Raw genomic sequence first — 21,470 nt, forward strand, 5'->3', positions numbered from 1 at the left:
TCCTATTTATGGGCACCTTGGGCAATGGCTCCTTTCCACCCCTGGGCACTGTGGCACCATTAATACAGTATGAAATGGTTCCTCATAACCTACAGCCCAATCTGAGCCTCCCTTGCCCTGGGGGGAGGTGTGCAAATTAAGGCTCCAATTATATCAGTGACTCACGTTGGCAATAAATCCTTTCTTATTAAAATGGCACATTTGAACCTTATAATGATAAAAATAACCAGAACCTCAAAAGGAGATTGCTACACAAAACCTCCCAAAAGTTTTTTGTCAAATGAATGGGTTTTTTTTTCAGAGAAGGGTTTTCATTAGCAACCTTCTTTTCTAATTTTTCAGGCTAGTCACTAAATATAAACCAGAATTACTCACCTGCGTTCCTACTGTTAGTGGTTTTATTCACAGGGGAGTTTTTTTCTGGCTCACCAGAGTATATCATAAATTTTGGGGGTAAAATGGGAGTGCTCAGCTCCTGGCCAGGGTGAGACCTTATGCTGGTGTTTGGGCACTTCTGTGGGTCCTTATGTAGTGACACTACTGCAGGAAAAGTGGAAAGATGCTTAAATTGTCAAAGCTGGGGTGGTGGATGGAGGGCATAAAGCAGCATTTGGGGTTTCATCTATTCCACTGTAAATAAAGATTTGTAAACCAGGGAAAAACATTGAGCAAAAGGTCACTGGGCACCCAGCATCAGGCAGCACCGTTACCCCAGAGCCCAGGGCTAAAGGGAAGGAAAAGGAGCCCAAGATTCTGTGGCTGTAACAGTGAGGCTGTGCTGATCTGAAAGAGCCATGCTGGGAAATCATCTTATTCCAGAGAACTCCCTGCTGACACTCGCACACCAGCTGGCACACACAACTTACCACATCAGGGGGAATTTTTTAGCTTTCCAGCAAGCTCATGGGGAGGCTTCGGAAAAGCGCCAGGAGATTTTTCTCTCCTTTAGTGCTCGAGGAACCTCCAAGAGTGGTTCCTGAGGATTGTCCCACCCACCCTGCAGCTGCCAGCTCCTTCCCAGCAGACAATACTTCCACAGCCTCCAAAAAGTCCCTGTGCTTGCTGGGACACCTCCCTGGCCACTCCAGGCTACAAGGGCCCTTTTGTCCAGGTGCCCTCCACACTTAACACCTTTGTGAGATCGAATGTGCTTTTTTTTTTGGGCAACCTGGTGCATCTTACACAACAAGGGGATAATATGCCTCCAAACAAAGGAGGTGTGAGCTCGGGTTATCCCTGCCTGGTTCTGGACAGGGCCTTTCGCAACAAGCGCCCTCAGGCTCCTCGTGGGATCTGCTGCCAGCAAGAGGCTGGAACGAGGGCTCCAAGGGAGTGGGAGATTCAGCAGGAGCTTTGTTACATCTGTTCCAGTGCTGCATAGCAAGCCCCTCTCTGCCCTCCATCAGTTGGGCACAAGGGCACCCACCTGCACCAAACCCAGCGCCCCTGTGAGTGGCTGTTTCACCCCTGGTGTCACAGGCTGAGCTTCAGAAATGCTCTCTGAAGGCACCAGTTTCTTGGTTGTAGGTGCAGCCTCCTCACCCCGCTGTGCTACCCCTCCGTGGGCCGTGTGGCAGAGGGACACAGTGCAAACAGGTGCTGGCAGCCAGAACTCATATAAATAAATATCCAAAAAGGGAAATACTGAGGCAGCGAGGGATTTTATTGGAAGAGTAATACAAGAGTAATCTTTCTGCCTAAGGAAGAGCTGTGGATGTTCAAAGGGGCCACAGAAGCCCCCCAACATCCACCAGCCTAGCAGCTTTCCCACCCCGATGCCAGCCAGAGGCAATTGCCTGTCTTGCTCAGGCCACACCCACAGCACAGGGCAGTGCTTGAGGGAAAGGAGCAGGGAGGGAGTGGAGGAAGGCTCGGGGTGCATGATGTGCTGCCTCAGAAAGGGAACAGCATCGAGGCTCCTCCCGAGCAGTATCTCTCCAGAGAGGTCTGGCCGGGAAACTCATCCGCCTGGAAAATGCAGCACAAAAAACTACTCAGTTTTCTCATTCCAACTTTCACCTGTGTTTTCCTACGTCCCAGGTGAGGTTTTCCTGTGAGTCCACACCAGCAGAGAGGGACCTCCTGGAAACTGGGAGCAGCCCAGGGGAAATGGGGTTGGCCAGGGTAGTGTGGGGCTGTACAGGGATCCCAACCCCAGGTGGGCACATCCCCCCTCCCCAGGGCACAGCGTGGTGGGAAATGCAATCCTTACGTCAGTGATGGTGACTTCAGCGTTCCTGAGGCTGGTGTTGAGGACGTTGGGCAGAGGGAGCGACACATGGACGGCATCTGCAAGAATAGGTGAAGGCATCTTGTCACGGGGAGGAAACCCTGAACACAGGCAGCAAGGGGAGGGGCAGCGCCCCAAATCTGCCTGAGTCTGAGGTAAGAGGGGACCCCACCCCACCATACCATTAACACCAGGTACATATACAGCCATGAGGATCTGCTTGAGCCATTCTGTGAGCGAGGAGACCTGCAGGGAAGAGGATGTGTCAGTAGCAGGAGAGAGTAATGGTTATTGAGCTGAAACCAGCCATGGCAGGGTTATCAATTGAGTCCTACTCAGTTTGCTATGGAACACAGATTCTGGGAAGCTTCCTTCAGTGAAACCTTTCCAGGACTGAGGTGAGATCTGCAGGGACATGCTTTTGGGGTAATTTCTTCTTGATTATTCCTCTTTGCTTTCCAGCACCCCCACTGTGCTGCCACCAAGTGAAGAGAGACACTCAAGTGTCATTGCTGTAGGGCATGGGGGATTGGCAGGGCAGAGAGCAATTGGCCTCTACCAGGGGAAGAAAAAAGGTGAGGACTGAAGAAGAATTGGATTTTGGGTTTTCCTCCCCTGCACAGACCCTCTGGCCATTGCATCACTCACTGCAGCACCCCGATCCAGTGCAAGCACTTACGGTGGAAGGGTCGAGTTTCTGGGGGAACCGTGTCACCTTGATGCTACAAAAGATAAAAACAAGGCAGAGTTGGGGTGCATCAGGTACACCCCTTTTGTGGTCTGGAATTTGTCTCACCCTCAGAAAGATACTGAATTTTAAAAATAGGACAACTTTTTTTACAACTGTCTCATCACTTCAGCCGTGCTCTTGGTCTGAGTTTGGGGCTGGTAGGAGGCAGGAAGGCTCTGGCAGCCTACCATGGCATCTCTACCATGTCTGCATCACTGTCCCCCATCACTGCCCCCAGCCCCATTTGTTGGTCCCCAGGCAGAGCCCTGCCACCTGCAGAGCTTGTCTCTACCTGTCAAGAGCCAGGGAGGTTTGCAGTTTACCATCAGAGACCGATGGGGTGACGTTCAGAACAATGTCCTGGAAATGGAACAATGAAAGAAATGAGGTTATTCCCCTGCACAGCTCCCAGGACGGGAAAGTGTATTTGTAAATTACTCATTCTAAGAAAAAACACTTGTCTGTGCCTAGAAGCCACATTTTTGTGACGGATGGCATCATGTATCTCTCTCCCCAGGGTTCACCTTCCTATCTTTATATTATGTTGTTCCTGAAACATTTTACTTACACTTTGTGCTTGGTTACGAGCGTGCTTAAAGGACTGAGCACCACCGTTTTGACGATGCAGTAAATTCAAAAGCACAAATACCGCAGAGCCAAGGGCAGGGCAAGCCAGGAGGATGCCAGCAGGCAGCCAGCCTCAGCCAGTGCCCTGTTCTGTGGAGATCTCATCCCCCAGAGCTCACTCACCAAGTCGAGGGAGAAGAGGAGCCCCTGGGAGGTCTGCAGGGCAGGAATGAGGACGTCAACAGCGGCTTTGAGGGTGACGGTGGCTCTTCCATCCCTCACAGCCACCACCGGCTCATCTCTCATCCGAACACGCAGCTCCAGTGGCAGAGAGCCAGGAAGGGCCTGGGCAAGCTGCAGGGGCAGAGGAGGACAGGGTAAGGGGGTATTTGCATGGTTGGGGTGGGTGGAGGGGTTGGAATCAATGCACACAGGGGAAGTGACTGACCTGGGGGATGAACGGGAAAAGGGCGGACACGGACAGCGAGCCGCTCTCGGGAACCTGCAGGAACAGCACCAGGGACATCATTGGCCAGGAGGGTTTGTGCCAAGCCCACGCTGGGCTCAGCTGGACCCCACAAACACAAGCAGCCACCAGCGAGCATTTTGCACCCAAGAGCAACCAGGACACCGACCTGGCCTTGGAGAGGGGATGGGCTGCTCATCGGCCAGTTGGTGATGCTGAGGTTGAGGGCTCCCTGCCCCTGGACCTGCTCCAGCAGGGTGCTGAGGGTGTCCTGGGAGAGGCTGAGCCGTGGTGGGCGGCCAGTGGCCAGCAGCAGGGTGGCAGCGAGTGGTAGCTGCTGAGTGGAGGCCACCATGCCACCCTCGGCATTCCCGGAGAGGAGCTATATGGGATAGAGAGGGGAGGGGTGTTGGTGGTGCTCAGAGGGTTGCACTGGGCACCCTGCCCACCCGTGGACCTTGTGGAGAGGCTCACACAGGGTTTGCTGGCACTTTAATGAACACAGGGCTGCTCCAGGCTGCTCTGGCACAGACAAGGCAGCATCTGCTACACCTTCCCAGTTAAAATGCTGCAGTGTCTCCCAATTGGAAAGACACACTGCTGATATTTTTGGGTCTGATTACGGTCCCTATCAATTTCCAGACTTTGACAAACCACTTATAAATAGAACACTCCTGTGAGCAGTGACTGCTGCTCCTGCATGAAATTAAACCTTCCTGATTAACAACGACGAGAGTGCTACAATTATGCTTAACTAATAGCTAATGAGCATCAAGCCGTTCTGCCTCATGCCACCATCAAGGATTAACAGGTAAAAAAAAATCAGGTAGAGACACAGCAGTGGCATTAGCAGGGACCAGGCAACATGGGGGCACTTACGTTCAGATCCAGCTGGATGGAGTCACTGCTGAGGATGGAGAAGGGGGGCAGGTCCCCCAGAGCCCCAAGCGGGAGCATCTCTGTGGACACAGGGAAGAAAGTCCTTCAGCTGCAATGGCAGGGATCACCAGAAGCAGAGGGAAAGGAGATGCCAGCACTTACGGTTCCTGGAGCCAAGCAGAGAGTTCACCACGTTGAGCCTGGCACTGAGGATGTTGCAGCCCTGGGGAGGCAGAGGGAAGTGAGAGGGTCCTGGGACCTGCCTCAGCAGTGGGTGATGTGGCACCAACACAGCCAGTGGCAGCGGGCTCTGAGGGGCTGCACAGGCGGGCAGAGCCACTGCGGGCACTGCTGGGTGGGACATCCCATCACACAGAACTCAGCATGGGGTGGGTGAGTGGCCCCTCTGAGCCAGCGTGGGTCTCACCTGGGTTAGTGGCTGCTAAACCAGCACCTGCCTCAGGAATCTGTTTGCCAGCAGAGCCTGGCATGGGGGATGGTGCTGGTGTCTTGCAGCAGGGAGGACAGGCTGACCGCCCCAGCTGAGCCCACAGCTGTGCAAACAGCCACATCCATGGAGCAGCCTGGCCCACTGCCTGCCCTGCCTGCCCTGCCTGCACTGCCTGCCCTGCCTGCACTGCCTGTGCTGCCTGCCCACCCAGCACTGTGCTGGTGGCTCGTGTGAGGATGGCTGTGCAGACTCACCAGGTCACTCAGGGCATCACTAAGGAGGCGTCTCAAAGGCTCATCCAGAATTGGCACTCTGGGACTGGTAGCAGGAAAATAGGAAATAACAAGGGACATAGGTGAGTACTGGAAAGTAAAAGTGTTTGACACAAGGGAAACATGAGGCCTCCCTTGCATTGTCCAACATTCAGAGCCAAAACATTACCAAACCCAATCCCTCTGAATCCCACCCAAGGCCAGGTTCCCAGCACCCCGAAATGTTCTTTTCTTAGCCCAATTTTTTTTAAAAAGGGTGGTAGTTTCCCTCCAAGCCTGGCAGATGGGTAATTCACCCACCAGGGCATCAGAAAGGAGAGCACTGCCATCGATGTCCGACAGCACCAAGGTGTCCCACTGCCACAGGAGCCACGGGCACCCCACTCACAGGGGTGTTACCTCACACCTGATTCCTACCTCACGTGGATGCTTATGTCAACAGTCCTGCAGTTCATATTGCTCTGCTGAGCTGTCCACGTGTCCTGGACCAGCATGGTCGCGTCTACCTCCACCTGCTCGCAGAGCGGCTGGCCCGGCACACTGCCCGGGGGAAGCACAGCGTGCAGGTCAGGAAGTCTGCTGACCACCTACTTTCCAAAGAAACGATGACCCCCCCGTCCTGAGCCATGCCCCAGATGGATGGGACATACCTGGTGCTCTCCACCAGCAGCTGGGTGTTGAAGTCCACCTGGTGCCCAAAGCCTGGCAGGGAGCGCAGGCTAATTTTGGGGAGAGTGTTGTTCACAATCCTCAGTCTGGGTGGTTGAAACAAGGAAAAGGCAGTGAAGAGCACATTTGTACAGTGGGTGCCCTGTCCCCTCAGCCCCCAGCACTGTGGCTGATTTTAGAACCATGTTCTTGGGGTCCTCTCCACCCTGGGCCATCAGAGATCCCCAGCAGCCAGGAGCAGCCTGTGGCCCATACCAGGCACCCTGACATGGCAGGCACAGGCAGAAACTCCCAACAGATGAACCTCTACTTAAAAACCTGCCCCAGGAAGGGAAAGAGGGGGCCCTGTGCGTGCAAACAGCAGGCTCCAAACTAGAACCTCCTTTCCCAAGGATGGCCCAGACACTCTGGGCTGCTCAGGGCCATCCATCTCCCACTCTCACTCACCCCATGAGTTCTTCACCATTTCTCCCAAGAAGGCTGCCAACGAGACCATTTTTGCCAAGGAGACCATTTTTGCCAATGAGAAGTTCGAGGACAGTGTCAAGGAGAGTATCAACGAGACCGTCTTTGCCAAGGAGACCGTCAACGACACCGTCTTTGCCGAGGAGACCATCAATGACACCATCTTTGCCGAGGATACCACCAAGGACACCATCCCTGTCAAGGAGACCACCAAGGAGACCATCTCCACCAAGGAGACCACCCAGGAGACCATCTCCACCAAGGAGACCACTTCCACCAAGGAGACCATCCAGGAGACCATCTCCACCAAGGAGACCCCCAACAGCTCCATCTTTGCCAAGGAGACCTCCAACAACTCCATCTTTGCCAAGGAGACTGCCAACAGCACCATCTTTGCCAAGGAGACTGCCAACAGCACCATCTTTGCCTAGGAGGCCTCCAACAACTCCATCTTTGCCAAGGAGGCTGCCTACAGCACCATCTTTGCCCAGGAGACCACCAAGCAGATTGCCACCAAGGAGACCACCCTGAGGCCTCTGGGGAACACGTCCAGCTGGTGAACCTTTAAAACCTGAAAAATAGGATGGGAGGTCACTGTGAGCTACGTGGACTCAGCACACAAGTTGTGCCAGCCTGGCTGTTCCTTCCCCTCCACTCTCCTTCATATACATGACCTGATGGCACCAGCCACTGTAAAGTGTCTGAAGAGACATCTCCAAAGTGCTTTATAAATGCAAATTACCAGCATTGCCACTACTGCTGGGTGGATCTGGACCAGCTTCTGATTTTCTGAGCATCATCAAGAGACAAAAGGAGCCAAAAAAAGGAGAAATTCTGTCTCCTACATACACTTACCATCTGTATCTCCTCTGAAAACCAAGGATGGCAGTATAAATCCTTGTGAAGGGGCCAGCAGACTGCTGAGGAGGAAAACAGTCCAGAATGCCGACATCTTCGGTCCTGATAACTGTGGGAAGTGATTGCCATCAGTGCAGTGCTGGGAGAGTGAGCACCAGCCCATGGCAGGAGGAAGGAGGAGGAGGATAAATTCTAAGAGGCAGAAAATAATTTTTAAAGTTTTGGTGTCATTGAAATGTTTCTGTGTGACCTAAAACTTGAAGTAGCTTCTTTTTTTTTTTTTGAAAAAGAACTAAAACAAACTTCATTGCCCCAAATCTATTTAAATGTAAATAGCTCATCAGAAAGGGATCAAAACAAGTGTGAGAGGTCTGATTCTCCTTAGCTAGAAATCTATCTCGGATAATAGAGTTGTACCAAAGATAATTTAAGTGATAATTGTTTATGAAAACCCTGAAATACCCTTTCCTCTGCAAGGACTACAAATCCAGTGAACATGCACATCTGTTCTTGAGAAACCCTCAGTGAAAGGCACTGCACATTTGACCTGTTGGAGCATAATTCAGGCAGGCAGCAGGCAAGAATAACAATTTTTGCTGAAAAGCCAACGCTCCCAAAGGAGTATTGAGGGTTTGCACAAGCAGGAGGAGAGAGCACACTTTTTGAGGAGTAAGTTTGCTCTTACCTGACCGAGCTCTGGAGGATGACGGCTCTCTCCAGCCGGTGTCCCTGTCTTCTGAGGATGACCTGCATCAAGGATCTTCATATATAGAGCTTCACAATGGGAAAAAAAGCAAGTGTTGTCACTTAGGACATACATAATAATTGATGGGGAGCAAAACAAACAGTATTTGGTTTCTGGTGACTTCCACTGCAAATATTTCCTTGGAGATATTAGGAGTTAGGTAAATCATTGAGCAACGAGCTGTAGGCACAGACTCAGCCAGCTCTGGGTGCCTGTTTTGGTACATCATCCTTTCAGCCTGTCAAGGTGTGGACGTGGCCGAGATGTCATGCCCTGATAAAATACCTTTATTTTTTCTCTTTTTTTCCCAAATAAAATTGAGGGTTTGACTAAAATATGTGTCAAAACACTGGCTACCTCTGCCTGTTAAGTATTTCTGCAGTTTTTGGGGCTAGACTACTGATCATTAAGCCCATGAGTGGGGATGTGCCACATATTGTGGGTGATAAATGAAGGACCAGGCAGCACCTTTCTCAATGTGAGGACAGGTAGAGATAGTAACACAGACAGGTATTTGCTGTCCAGGCCAGCAGGACATGCCCAGCACTCCCATCCAACCTGCCTCCAGCCTGTGACTGAACCCAATATTTATTAAAGCCAACAACCCCTGTCCAGGGACTGGAACAGCTCATGATCTGTCTGATAACTGAGGAAAGGAAGTTGGGAAGGAATAGTGACACCATGACGAGGTGCATTGATCAGGTGTCACAGCCTAGCAGATACCCTGAGCTGACAGACTCTTCAGAGACTGGAAAATGCTGCCCTGTTCTAACTGGCATGTCACTGCTCCCAGGTCCATCTCCCCTGCTCAGAGCACTCCAGAGGACTGGAGCTGGGATGCTTTCACAGGGAGATGTTGTTGAGAGGCTGATGGCACTGCTCACAAAGCCAGGGAACTCCCAGGCCAGAGCTGGCTGATCTGGGGTGTTTTTGAAGTCCTGGAAGGGTTGTTGATCCCTTGGGCACACCAAGAGAGGCACCTCCCTGCCACACCACCCCATGCAACAGATGTCCTGCAGGGTCTTCTGCCTCCTCCCCACAGCTCCCTTCAGTCCCCTGCCCTGATTGCTGCCCAGGACACACAGAGCCACTGCACCAGAGCAGCAGCTCTTTGGGGCAAGGAAAAGAAACCTTCCTCTGTGGGCCCAAGACCAAATGTGGTCCCCATGCGTGGAGCACATCCTGACCTGCATAGCAAAAGCTGTGGGGGACAACACACCAGCCAAAGGGGACAGGGGTGAACTGTTCACTCCCCAGTGTCCTCACTGATGACAAGGGTGGATGGGAATGAATGGTTGCTCCCCAGTTCCGATGAAAAATAGTCCAGAAAAACCCGTGCTGAGAGTTAATACTTTCTGCAAACTTGGAAATAAATATCTCCAGCAGATTAGCCAGCTTTTGTCACACATTATTACCAGCTTTAAAAAAATGTCTGAAATAAAAATACCTTGGTTACCTGAAGGCCAGGGTAGGGGTGGTAAAGGTGTCAAAACACTGAAGGAGTTGTCACTCTCCTTGCAACCCGATCAGCCAGGACCTCCAGAGCACAAAGCCCCCTGTCATGGCAAGATCATGACATCTGATAAGATGGAAGACAGCATTAACAAGGTGATATTACGTTATCATCCATCATGAATCACTTTACGCTCGGGGCAACCACCATCCGAAACCTGAATTATCATAAAGACAGCCTTGATACTGGTCAGTGCACAGGGAAGGGGCAGGGTGGCATCCCCGGGAATAGCTCCTGTGCACTGACCTTTCAGGCATGACAGTAACTTGGCCTCTCCCCAGCAGCTGCTGAATGAAGAGGTCTCTGACCATTCACTGTTTTGGAGAAGCCGAGGCAGATTCCAGTAAAGAGAATGACGTGCTGATGTCCAGGTCTCGCTGAAGTGACTTTCAAAGCCCCCGAGGACACAAAGCCAAATCACCGAGTGAGGAAGGAAACATGGAGCAAACCAGAACGGATTTGGTCAATGGGAGAAGAATAGGAGTGATGTGAACAGACAGGTTCACATCAGCTCTCCCTGCTTGGATCACCTGAAATGGAGAGGTCAGGCAAACAGTAAGGGACACGTAACCCCCAGAAGCATCTGAGACCTTGACATTAGCAGGAGGTCAGCAAGCTCTGACCAGGACAGGCTGGGTGAAACGTCTTGAGCCATGGCTGGAAAATGAGGTGGATCTGCTGTGCTCTCCCACTGGTGGCATCATTCCAACCTGACCTTTCTGCCTTAGCAAACAGCCTCTGTGGGGATCTGTGAGCCAGCACAGGCTGGCTTTGCCCTGTCATCCCTCTGGGACCACTGAGGTACATCCCTGCTGCTGCAGGATCAGGGCTGCTGGGTCTGTGTAGGGCTCCAGGGGACAGCACTGGATAAAGCTGCACCTCCACTAAGTGCTCCATGGCACCAAGTACCAGTTACATGATAGTGGAGTTGTTCCAAGAAAAATTAAGTAGGTGGCCCCAAAGATTCTCAGCCTTGATTTCCCTAGGAGGGCTGCATACAGATATTTGGGTTCGTTTTTTGTTCTTCTCAAGGGAACTGAGTCTCAATCTGTTCAACTGTCTATTAGCTAATGCAAGAACAATTAGGGAAATCTCTCTAAAATATGTGCTTGGTACTGCTCATTTTTGCAGCAACATGAAGAGAGGCACCATAAACCCCAGTTTTCATGGGGAGTTGGTTTTACAGCCCCTTCCTCACTTCTGAGGGCCCCCAAGGAGAATTATTCCTTACAGGTGGTGCAGAACAAATCACTGTGGGTCTGGCAGGTCACAGAGAGAACAGGCAGGATCCTCAGAGCCTGCCTTCCCGATGGGTTTTTGTCAGGGCAATTTCTTAAAAATGCAACTGTCTTTCCAAAGACATCCTCAGCTCTGCACCAGCTCCCTGTCAATAGGAAAAGATGCTCAAATCATGTTGGCTCAATGAAAGCAGGATCGAAGCTGTTTATTGACTTGCTAATGACAAGGAATTATCCAGCAGTCAGTGAGCTATAGGCTCAGGATCAATATCTGTGAAGCAGCTGATAAACCCCGACACCAGCCCGAATCTAACTCATCCTGTGAGTCCTGGCTTGTCCTGAGGTCCTTCAACTGCAGACACACTCCCCACCCCTCACACACATGCACCCTGTGGAGCAGGGGGTCCCCTTCTTGCACCCCCCTCCTCCAGGAGGTGAGGATGTTGCATCCTGATGGTGCAAATGTGGTTTATTTAGGGATCAGTTCCTTCAGGACAGGTGGCCTCTGCCCAGCCATGCCCAGCTGGCTCTGACAGTGCAGGGCAGCACAGCCTCACCAAGGGGTGATGGAGTCTTTTTTGTTTTAGCTTGTGGGTGGAAATTATTAATTTGCTGATGAGGGTGATGTGGCAGTTCCTGGAGCTGAACCTGGGGGTGCCTGCGGTGTCCTGCCCCAGCCACCCTCTGGCTGTCAGGTTTGCAGCCAAAGCAATTTCCATGTTTCCTCCTATAAAGCTGCTCAGAGCAAAGCTTGGTCAGCACAGGACAAACCCAGGGGGTGAGCAAGTCCCCCAGCCCTGCTGGCACCAGCTTCCACTCACCTTTTCCCAGGCATGGTCATTTGGATTAAGACAGCCATGAAGAGCCCTGAGCCTGGGGAGAGCACCAGCGAGATCACCAGGGAACAGAAACCTTTCACCTTCATCCTGTGGGAAAAACAGGGGAGGAGAGCTGAGAACAGGAGGATGTCAGAGCCTATGCCTGGGCTTAGATGCTTACAGTGCAGTGACCTCTCACTGATATCATAACCTCTTCTCTTCCCTTCTTGTTTAAACTTTCCATTTAAAACTGCTTTTAAATTTCATAACATGTTTCTTCCTAGCAAAAACACCACAAAGACCAATTTTGAAAAAAAAAATTGGCAAAAAGGTGTTACGGCATTCAAAGCTTCTCCACGCTCCCACCCAGCATTGATCTGGAGGCTGGAGGGCCAGCTCTGACCCCCCAGAAATTCTGGGGTTCCCTCAGGACAATGTGGACAAAAGCTGGGCACCCCAACTTTGGGAGCCAACCCCCAGTTCTGCAGAGCCACGACATCCACCCCAGCCGGTGCCGAGGCAGGAGCCGACGCGCTTTGTTGCCTTTAAGTTATAGTTTCTCCTTGTGTTTGTAGACACAACCATGCAGAAAATCACCAGCTTTAATATCCCTCTTGTTAGTGGGGAGTGATTCGTGGCTGCCTCCAGGCTGACACTTCCCAACCTCCTACTTCTGTTTGCTTGTCCCCGGTTCTGGTGCGAGGCTGCAGCTCATCACTCACCCTGAGATACCTTTGATGGTTTTGACGTTAGGCTTTTTTTTTTTTTTTTTTTTTTTTTCAGCTTCCTCTGCTTCCATTTTCTGCAGAACATCCCTTCCATTCAGAGCAGCAGAGAGTTTGGAGAAACCTAAGATGGGCAATGGTAAATCCTGCTTTTGGGGATACGCAGGGACTCTCGGATGAGCAGCTCCCACCGTGTAAAAGTCCATGGAGTTGTAAGAACACTGAGGGAAGACAGAGATCATCTAAGGGATAACCCACTGGGAACTGTGATAATCTCAGTAATATTCTTACTGATTTCAGGCAGAGTTGGAGAGAGGTTGAAAAGAACCTTTGCCTGCTCAGAGAATGGTCTTCTCCTCCCCAGCCGAATCCCCGTCCCACTGTGGAAGATCCACACATCCCACTGGACTGCAGACAGGCTGCACAGAGCTCTCCTCTGGCTGGTCATGCTGCTGTCACTGTGGCTGCCCCTGAGGTCACCACTGTGCCCTCACCTGTCCCTTCCTGGCTATCCCACCCAGCAGAGCCCAGCTCTGGGAGCTCCCCCCCCATACGGCACTGCAGCACCGAGTAATTTATTTCCTCTCTTCACTTCTGTATAAAACGTGTGATGAGGTTTAATCTGTCATTACCTCCCTCCCAGTGCTGTGCTCGGTGGCCTGCTGCTAAGCCCAGACAGGGAGATTTACATCTTATCTAACAGGAGTGCAAGATTTATGGATAACTCCCAACAAGGAGCACATCATGCCAGAAAGACACTTTTGTGCTAGTAACTTGATCAGTCATTATGCTTTGAGTTGACATCTAATTAAGCCTCCACAGGCATCATCAGGTCCAGAACAGCTCTTCAGGAGGAGAAAATCCACCTCTAAGTACCACGGTGGCAGCTTATCCCCAACCTTGCACTGCTGGAAGTGATAATAACGCTCCCCAGAAAATCCCCAGTCTCAGGGAGAGCTGCTGATACCACTTGAGCTGGAACAAGGAATCACAGGGGCAAATTCCCAACTGCTGCTCTAAAACACAGCAAAGACTCATTTCTCAGAGAGTTTTCTAGGCCGTGTCCAAGTCCCTACCAAAGTCAGATCCCATGAAACACCTTCCATGGCCCCAAGGGATTAATCTGGGGGTTACAACCTCCTCAATGGATTTACTTTTCTGAACACATTTCTTGCCTCTCAGTGGGCTGTGCACATCAGTGTAGAACTGTAAATCCTGCTCTCCCTTGGCAGGCTGCTCTGTCTTCATATTTTCTCTTGACACAGCTCTCTGGATGCCTTCAGTGGAAATGCACAATGTGGCTGGAACTCTGCTTTTCTTGGCATCTCCCTGTCAGGCTGAGCAGAAAGGCAACACAGCCCTGGGGAGAGCCAAGGGCTTTGAACATGTCAAAATGCACCTGGAACCAGCACCCAGTACCTCAAGTCACCAGTGCACAAAGGACAATGGATGCTGCCCAGGCAGCAGGTGTTTCAACAAGCACTGAACACCTCACCCTTCTGCCAAGAGAGCTGGACTAAAATGGGCAACTCAACCCTCTCTGGAAGGCTGGTCATGCCTCAGAGTTGAGATCACAAATGTCAGGGAGGCATGGGAAGTCCCAGTGCAGAGCACAAAGGAGAGCTGGTGAGACCATGGAGGATGTGTGCACATGGTGGTCCACGCTGTCTCCTCCAGGCCAAAAGGAAGCCAGGAGAGCACAGTGGGCTCAACACTGGAAGGAAAGGAATTCTGATTCCTTTCCATGAATGCTTTCACTGCTTGTAAGAGATATTATTGAAGAGAGTGGGTGTCACCCGGCATTTTAAATACCAGTCATAATAAATATTGCCAGTGGCTTTTGGTTAGTAATGGGTTAAAGAGATGAAGAAATTATTGCACATGGGCCATTCCATATCTTCCATCTGGTCTAAAACTTGCTGAACCCAACAGAAACACTCCCATTACCTTCAACAGACTTACCCAGGCCTGATGGAAATGGAGAACTTCCTTGATGAATTGTCAAGACCTCCTTCAATACAACACATGCAGATCTCATCCCCTCTGGTCTGATACCTTCCACTAGCCCAGGTTGCTCCAAGCCCCATCCAACCTGGCCTTGAACACTTCCAGGGATGGGGCAGCCACAGCTTCTCCGGGCAAACCTTCCCTCACAGGGAAGAATTTCTTCCTAATCTCTAATCTAACCCTGCCCCCTGTCAGTGTGAAGCCATTTGCCCTTAACCTGTCACTCCATGTCCTTGTCCAAAGTCCCCCTCCATCTCTCTTTGAGCCGCTTTAGGTACTGGAAGGGGCTCCAAGGTCTCCCCAGAGCCTTCTCTTCTCCAGGTTGGACAATCCCAACTCTCTCAGCCTGTCTCCACAGCAGAGGTGGACATGGAGTTGGTTGTCACTGTGGGGTTCAGGACAAAGCACAGCTGCAGAGCAAGGAAACCCACATTTGCTTTCTAACAATGTTTGATTTCTTGGCACCCTTCACCCAGAGGCCTTTCTTTGTGCTCCTCAGGAACACCACAGTGAAGACAAGCTGCCCCAGCACCTGCTGTTCAACACTTCACCTCGCCAGGTCAGCAGCCAATGTAATCAACTCTATGGGGAAACAATTAAAATGGTACAGAAATCAAAGTGTCCCCACAGTGTCCGTGTTCCCAACCCTCTTTGCCAACTCCTGCCCCATCAGCCTTGGTTGGAAGGATATATAAAGCCAACTGAATTCCTCAGTGTGGCCACGACAAGACACGGACCGAGTCAGAAGAATGGGAAGACTGGCCAGGAGAGGTAAAGGTGCATTTGCAAACTGAATAGCTTGATACAGGCATTGCTTCTACTTACTTTTGTGTGTCTCCATAAGGGTCAGCACTCACCAGAAGTCCACTTTCTGCAAAGACTGAGATAAATATGTATGTTTTCTGCAGGTTAAACTTTCTGAATTTCTTGTTTTCTTAATATTATAGGAGCACTACAGACATTATAAACGATTCCCAAATGTATTTCAGAGACAGATAACACTTTCACCTTCTCATTTGACTTCCATAACTTCCATTCCTTCCTCTATTAATTTTAGCTCCTGTTTATTTGGTGGTTTTATACCAGTTGTGGCTGTTCTGTGCTCTTCAGCAGCTGTGATATCGCTGCAGGCACCGTTCTAGCTTACAGGCATGGGGTTTCTTCAAGGCTGAGCATCTGTCAGTGCTTTTAAGGCAGAACACAGGAGCTCTGGGTTGTTGTTGCACCAGAGCTGGCATGCTCTGCACCACAAGCCCCATCCAGAAGTGGATCTGTGGCTCTGTGCCTCAGTGGTCAGCCCAGGCCACACTGCTCTGACTGGGCTGCTGTGGGTGCCCCCCTCCTCCTCCTCTTCTTCCTTCTCCTCCTCCAGGTGCTGGCATGGCAATGCTCGGCACCCTGAGCATCCTCCTGAGCCTCCTGGTCCCGGCTCACACCATCAGGTCACCCGACTGTGGGGGCATCCTCACCCCATCAGGACTGAAATACCGTAAGTCCAGACCCACACTGGCAGTGGGGAGGGGAGGCAGTGGCATCTTCAGTGATGAAACATCAAACTCCAGCACCAGAATCTTGTGGCACTACTCAGCTCACCTGCATCACCCCCTGCCCACTGCTAACAGCAGGGCACTAGTAAGGGATGGAAGTGTGTCACCTGGGTGGGTTTCAGTCCATCCATCAGGACACAAGCTCCAGAGGGTTTCATGAAACATCTGTCCTATTCCACAGTTGCTGAAGTTTCAAAGCCACACGCAGAGTCAGTCCTCAGGCAAGACCTCATGGCCCCGCCCGCCCCAGACCCATCTCTCGCCTCCCCAAGCAGGTGAGTTGCCCTCTCTTGCCCAGGCTTTGCTGCCATACCCCTGGTTTATGATGGTGTCTGAGTATCACCACAAAAGGCATTTTGGCAGAGAGGGCAAAATTCCTCCCGGAGACCGGGAGATTTAGGAACCATCTCCTGGCTCCTCCACTGGGGTGCAAGGGTAGCGGATTCCATGCTGCCCTGGGAGTGTGGATTTACCTGTGCAGATCTCATGGACTTTTGGGGCTTCTCCGGGACTGCACATTAGTCCTTGCTGACCTCCCAAAACCTTCATTTCTGCTCCAGCAGGAACCAAATTAACTCCGTAAAGGTTGACGAGTTCTCCCTGACGCTCGTCCCCGACACCGGGATGCGGCTGAGCATCGACGTGGACCTCGGCATCACATCTACCCCGTGAGTGGTGGGGCTGCATGGGCTGCAACCAGCCCGAGCTCCTGGCTGGAGCGACAAGGATCCAGCACCTGCAGGAGCAAGGGTTGCCTGGGGCGAGCACGGCCAGGAGCACCCCCCGGCTCCAGCCTCCTCCTCTCCTCCCCGGCACAGCTCGACCACCAAGGAGATGCAGCTGTCCATCCTGGCAGACCTCCATGTGGAGATGAACCCTGAAGGGAACCTGGAGCTGGTGACCTCTGCCTGCAAACCCACCCTGGAGGAGCTGCAGAGCACCGAGGAGATGGACAGGTCGGCCCCACGGTTTTCCTCCTTGTGGGAGCTGGGTAGTGGGGGGAAGAGGAAACTGAGGCAGAAGCATTTCTAGTCAGGAAGGTGACCAGACTGAGACCTGTTCACTGAAAGCTAACAAAGCCCAACACAAAAGCTTTATCTTCATGGGAGGAATTTTGCTCTGCTTTTTGTGGGGATTTCCCCTTTGGAGAGAATTTTATGCTCTCACAAGGGAGCAGCACTTTCAGAACTGTGCAGGAGGAATACTTTTAGTTCAAGTCCAGTGGCAATTCTGAATGGTAATCATAGCTTAACAGATGGTAGAAAATAATGCTAATTGTCTCTGGATGCCTTTTGGGTCAGATAAAACACACTTACCCACCCTTGGCTGAGCTGGTTCTCTCCTAACGTCTTCTGTTCTGTTGTTTTCACCCAGCACGTCCTCAGGATCAGATGTGGACAAGCAGATCAATGTAGAAAAGGTAAGATAAAGTTTGTAAAGGCACAAGACAGCGTTGTACAGTTCTGTAAGAATTACAGATCTTTTTTCCAGCTCTACCCCACAATTCCATGCTCACTGGACACTGCCATTGTCCCCTGGCTCCAGGCTGCATTCCAGACATCTGGTGCCAGAAGACCCCCATGTTCACCTATCACCTCTCTTTTTGCTCTTCATTCCATAGATTTGCCTGGAAGTCTCCAAACTGCTGCTTTTCCCAAACGAACGTCTGATGTCTCTGGCAGGTGAGCACTTGGCTTTCGGTCCCATTGTGGACTGAGGGCTTCAGGGATCGTTTTGGAGCAGGTCGTGAGGTGGGACAGACTCCTACCCCGCAGCAACAGTGACTCTGCTGCCATCATCTCCCCAGGGACCTGCTCCCTCTGCCCGGCTCCTTCCCTGTATGCTTCCCAGAGCCAATCCCTGCCACTGCTGCCCTCCTCTTCCTGAGCATCCCTCTGCTCCATTTGCAGCTCCTTTCCCCATCACACCCACCTGCCAGGTCCGGTACGTGCCTCTGGCTGCCCCCATGTACTCCGAGCAGGGAATCGTCATCTCCTTGCAAGTAAGTCCTCCCTTTCCAGCTCCCACAGGTGGTTCCCTTCCAGTGCTACAACTCCCTGAGACATCTCAAACTTGTTTGGTCCTTGCCTGTGTCCCTGCAGACGACTTTCCAGGTGTCAGGGACGGCGATCCCCCTGCCAGTCAGCCCTGTGCCTTTCAGCATGCCCGAGCCAGCAAGATCCAGCCCTTCCCACCTCACCTTGGCTTTCTCTGAGCACTTCTACAACAGCCTCTTCTTTGCCCTGGAGATGGCTGGAGCCTTCAACATGACCATCCTGGTGAGTGGAGAGAGCAAGGAAGGAAGCAGTAGGAGATACACACTTGAAGGGACAGCCCTGCCCTGGGAATGGCTTGGAGGAGACACGTGCCTTGCACAGAAATTAATTAGAGTGTGTCTGAGCTCCCACAGGAGTCACAGCCCCATCACCCTCACTCTCCCAAAAACATTATTGGACTAATGGGGTTTGCCACGTAACATGTGCACTGCTCCTGGCGTGAGAAGGGCTCCATGCAGGGGCTGCATGGCCATGCTGGACACAACCCTTGGAGCAGCAGCATCACCCAGCCATTAGTCTGACCACGAGCTGTGCTTTGTCTTTCAGAGCCCACTGACCACTACCACCCTGGTAGAGAAGATCACTCAGGTGTGTGGCTGTCGCTGCCACCCCAGCTCAGGCAGTGACCCCCAGCTGCCCACCCACCACGCAGGGGGTGCAGGGACACCTCCATGCCCAGAAATAACCCCGTTCCTTCCTCAGATGGGCTCCCTCTTCCAAGAGGACCTACCAGTGGTGCTGCAAGCTGCGACCCGGAGTTCGCCTCACGTGGTGCTGGAGGAAGGCAGAGCAATCCTGAGGCTCTTCCTGACTGCCCAGATCGGAGCAGTATCATCGGTTTTCCAGAGCTTCCTGAGCATGAACGTGGTGAGTGTGCCCTGCAGTGACACTGAGCTCGGGAAGTGGCCCGTGCTGCCCATAGGCACTGCCCTTTGCTCTCAGCCCTGGTCTGACTGCAGCCACCATGGGGGCTGACTCAGCCCTTTCCCATCACAGTGCTCCCAGGACTCCAGCAGCTTTTGCCCGTGTGGCATCACGCAGGGAGCACGCTGCAGGTGGCGAGCCATGGGTGGGTTCATCACAGCCCACTGTTCAAAGCCATTTCCTCACTGATCCTGCCCTCTGCTCTCTCCACAGGACGTGTCTGCAAGGCTCCACCTCGGCGTCACGGACACAAGGATGATAATCTCTGCAGCAGCGATAGAGTAATGAACACATCTGTGCTCTGGGTGCCTGAAGGGGACACGTCCCAGCCACAGCAGGGAAAGGAGAGGCAAACGGGTCCTGGGAAGTTCTTAGCTTTCAGAATTTGGGCATTGCAGGGGTAGCTCCTTCCTCAGGGAAACAGTGAGACACCAGAAACATGGTTAGGGAGAAAAGTGGGAATTGCACCTTCTGTTCCCTGCATTGTTCCCGAGCCCAGCCAGGGGATCTGGGGAAACAGGGAAGTCACTGCTTGTTACAGCTCAGCACCAGCAGCTCCTGAGCTGCTCTTTGTTTTCCAGGGATATCAAGCTCAGCCTGGCCGCCTCTGACGTGGGTCCTGTGCTGGTAGGTGCTCCTGACCCCAGCCCTTCCATCCATCCTGGGCAGTGGGTGCCAACAGGGAAACACAGAAATACTGACTTTGAGTCCTTGTTACACCTGGTGGAGAGAGCTGGGTCCTTGTGGGATGGGGAGATGCCCAGTGAGCATCAGGACCCTCTCCCATGGGTCTCTGCCTCCTGCTTTAGTCCCACACAGTGAGCTGACCCTGGTTTTCCCCCACAGGCTGCCTTGCTGGAGGAGTTATTCTTGCCCACAATCCGTGAGGAGGTGCCAGCCCAGATTAATGGTGAGGAGATGGGAGCTGTGCAGGTGCTGCCTCACAGGATGCTCAGCACAGACCCAGGCAGCACCCGGCCGGCAACTTTCCCTCTCTCTTTTCCTAGTGGTCCTGAGAGGAGGTGTTTTCCTGCCCCACATCGCCAGTTTCACCTACACCGATGTCAATGTCACAGTTCACAAGGTAAGAAACAAAACCTTCAAATTGCTCCCTGCTGTGCAGTGCTAACCTCCCAACTCTGGAATAAATCGGTCTGCTCCTCCAGCTCTGGTCACCTGCAGAATCAAGTTTTGTTGCTTTAAATAGGCCCAGCCTCTCTTTAGCCCCATGGACACAGGCCCTGGCTGTGTCAGAGGGGCTCTGGGTGGTGGTGAGCCCTGTGAGGGCTGATGGAACCACATAGGCACCATTCTCAGCCCTCCTTCCTCCCCTGCTCAGGATTATGTCTTGATCCCCTGCAACCTCCAGCTAGAGGAGAGGACTGGCAAAGCAACCACCCTGGGCTGAAGTCTGGTATCTGGAGTAAAACAGTGGCAAAAGCATTCTGTCGACTCTCACATCACACTCTGTGGTTTGTCACTGCTTGAAGTGTTGAAAATCTTCTTTCTGGCCTTACTAAAACATCATGGTGTCATATTCAGGATAATAACAGCATTGCACTAGCACCTTTCTCTTCCAGCCCTGCCCCTGGCACTTCCGTTGCACAGAAGATGGATTGTAACAACGTTCCGTGCTTTAATTAAACATTTCTCTTTAATTCTGCATTTTCTGGTGTGCCTACTGACATTTTTCCCCCTCAGCAATTTGTACCCACAAACAGGCGAATTTTGCCTTGCTAAGAACTGGTACCAGTACAGATGTCCAGACATTTAATTAAGGGAGCATGAAGATCCCACTCATTTACAAGGATGCAAAGCAGCTTCCTGCCTTCTCAGCTGCAGGATAGCATGGCCCCTACCACGAGAGATCTTTCATCTGCCTTTCCTCCATGTCTCGTGTTACTATGGGAACATTACGGCTGTTGGGTTTCCTGGGTCAGAAAGAAGAAGAGGGGGAGGAAATCAGTCTGCAGAATGGTTTCTAATTTTAGACATGAAGGCAGTTATATTTTCAACACTTGGCTGCTGAGAAAGCTCATCACAGGGAAAGTGCTGAATGAGAGGTGACTGCAGGCGTCAGACTGCGCCAGCGCCACGGCCGTTGGCATTGGGATGCTCTTTCCTACTGACCAGATGTGACTCCAGGATGTTCAGGAAACTAAAGGGGGAAAAAACATCAACAACAGACAGGAGCATCCAAAAGGGAAGGGTGGGTGGTAACAAAGCTCCAAAAGCTCCAAAAGCTGCTCCAGTCACTGGCTGCTGCTGGCAGACACCCTGGCCAGGGCAAGCACATGGCTGATGCCCAG

At 52.0% G+C, this 21,470-nt stretch overlaps 2 protein-coding genes across 4 annotated transcripts; one reads left to right on the forward strand and one right to left on the reverse strand.

The window, feature by feature from the left end:
- Positions 1–1,703: 1,703 nt before the first annotated feature.
- LOC126639327 (BPI fold-containing family B member 3-like) lies at positions 1,704–12,689 on the reverse strand. Its single transcript, XM_050314030.1, has 18 exons — positions 12,624–12,689; positions 11,905–12,009; positions 8,278–8,361; positions 7,585–7,696; positions 6,712–7,300; positions 6,246–6,350; positions 6,018–6,135; positions 5,896–5,952; positions 5,035–5,095; positions 4,873–4,952; positions 4,163–4,375; positions 3,976–4,029; positions 3,711–3,881; positions 3,253–3,320; positions 2,910–2,952; positions 2,413–2,476; positions 2,213–2,289; positions 1,704–1,968 (listed from the first exon to the last, which is right to left on the reverse strand). The coding sequence occupies exons 3-18, from the start codon at positions 8,338–8,340 to the stop codon at positions 1,894–1,896; spliced, it is 1,950 nt and encodes a 649-aa protein (XP_050169987.1). The 5' UTR covers positions 8,341–8,361; positions 11,905–12,009; positions 12,624–12,689; the 3' UTR covers positions 1,704–1,893.
- On the forward strand, positions 3,789–20,819 carry BPIFB2 (BPI fold containing family B member 2). Of its 3 annotated transcripts, XM_050313424.1 has the most exons (18): positions 3,789–3,904; positions 12,685–14,252; positions 15,133–15,404; positions 16,006–16,122; positions 16,362–16,455; positions 16,744–16,848; positions 16,999–17,136; positions 17,555–17,600; positions 17,802–17,862; positions 18,091–18,182; positions 18,283–18,459; positions 18,784–18,825; positions 18,940–19,104; positions 19,375–19,442; positions 19,743–19,788; positions 20,008–20,071; positions 20,169–20,245; positions 20,501–20,819. In XM_050313424.1, exons 3-18 carry the CDS (start codon positions 15,383–15,385, stop codon positions 20,567–20,569), a joined length of 1,383 nt encoding a protein of 460 aa, XP_050169381.1. In that variant the 5' UTR covers positions 3,789–3,904; positions 12,685–14,252; positions 15,133–15,382; the 3' UTR covers positions 20,570–20,819. The 3 variants fall into 3 exon arrangements, with proteins under 3 accessions (XP_050169381.1, XP_050169382.1, XP_050169383.1); XM_050313425.1 differs by lacking the exons at positions 3,789–3,904; positions 12,685–14,252 and having other exon boundaries at positions 14,924–15,192; positions 15,307–15,404; XM_050313426.1 differs by lacking the exons at positions 3,789–3,904; positions 12,685–14,252 and having other exon boundaries at positions 14,924–15,192.
- Positions 20,820–21,470: the final 651 nt, after the last annotated feature.

Source organism: Myiozetetes cayanensis, unplaced genomic scaffold (genome assembly GCF_022539395.1).
Source record: "Myiozetetes cayanensis isolate MyiCay16 unplaced genomic scaffold, myiCay2020 scf19, whole genome shotgun sequence".
In the NCBI taxonomy this organism is placed as follows: Eukaryota; Metazoa; Chordata; class Aves; order Passeriformes; family Tyrannidae; genus Myiozetetes; species Myiozetetes cayanensis.

Coding starts and splice junctions, on each gene's coding strand:
- LOC126639327 (XM_050314030.1), bottom strand. CDS start 8,340: ATGCAGGTCATCCTCAGAAGACAGGGACACCGGCTGGAGAGAGCCGTC. Junction 6,136..6,245: donor CTGCTGGTGGAGAGCACCAG/GTATGTCCCATC, acceptor TCCCCCGGGCAG/TGTGCCGGGCCAGCCGCTCT. Junction 2,290..2,412: donor ATATGTACCTGGTGTTAATG/GTATGGTGGGGT, acceptor CTATTCTTGCAG/ATGCCGTCCATGTGTCGCTC.
- BPIFB2 (XM_050313424.1), top strand. CDS start 15,383: ATGGGAAGACTGGCCAGGAGAG. Junction 20,072..20,168: donor GGTGCCAGCCCAGATTAATG/GTGAGGAGATGG, acceptor CTCTTTTCCTAG/TGGTCCTGAGAGGAGGTGTT. Junction 20,246..20,500: donor TCAATGTCACAGTTCACAAG/GTAAGAAACAAA, acceptor TCCCCTGCTCAG/GATTATGTCTTGATCCCCTG.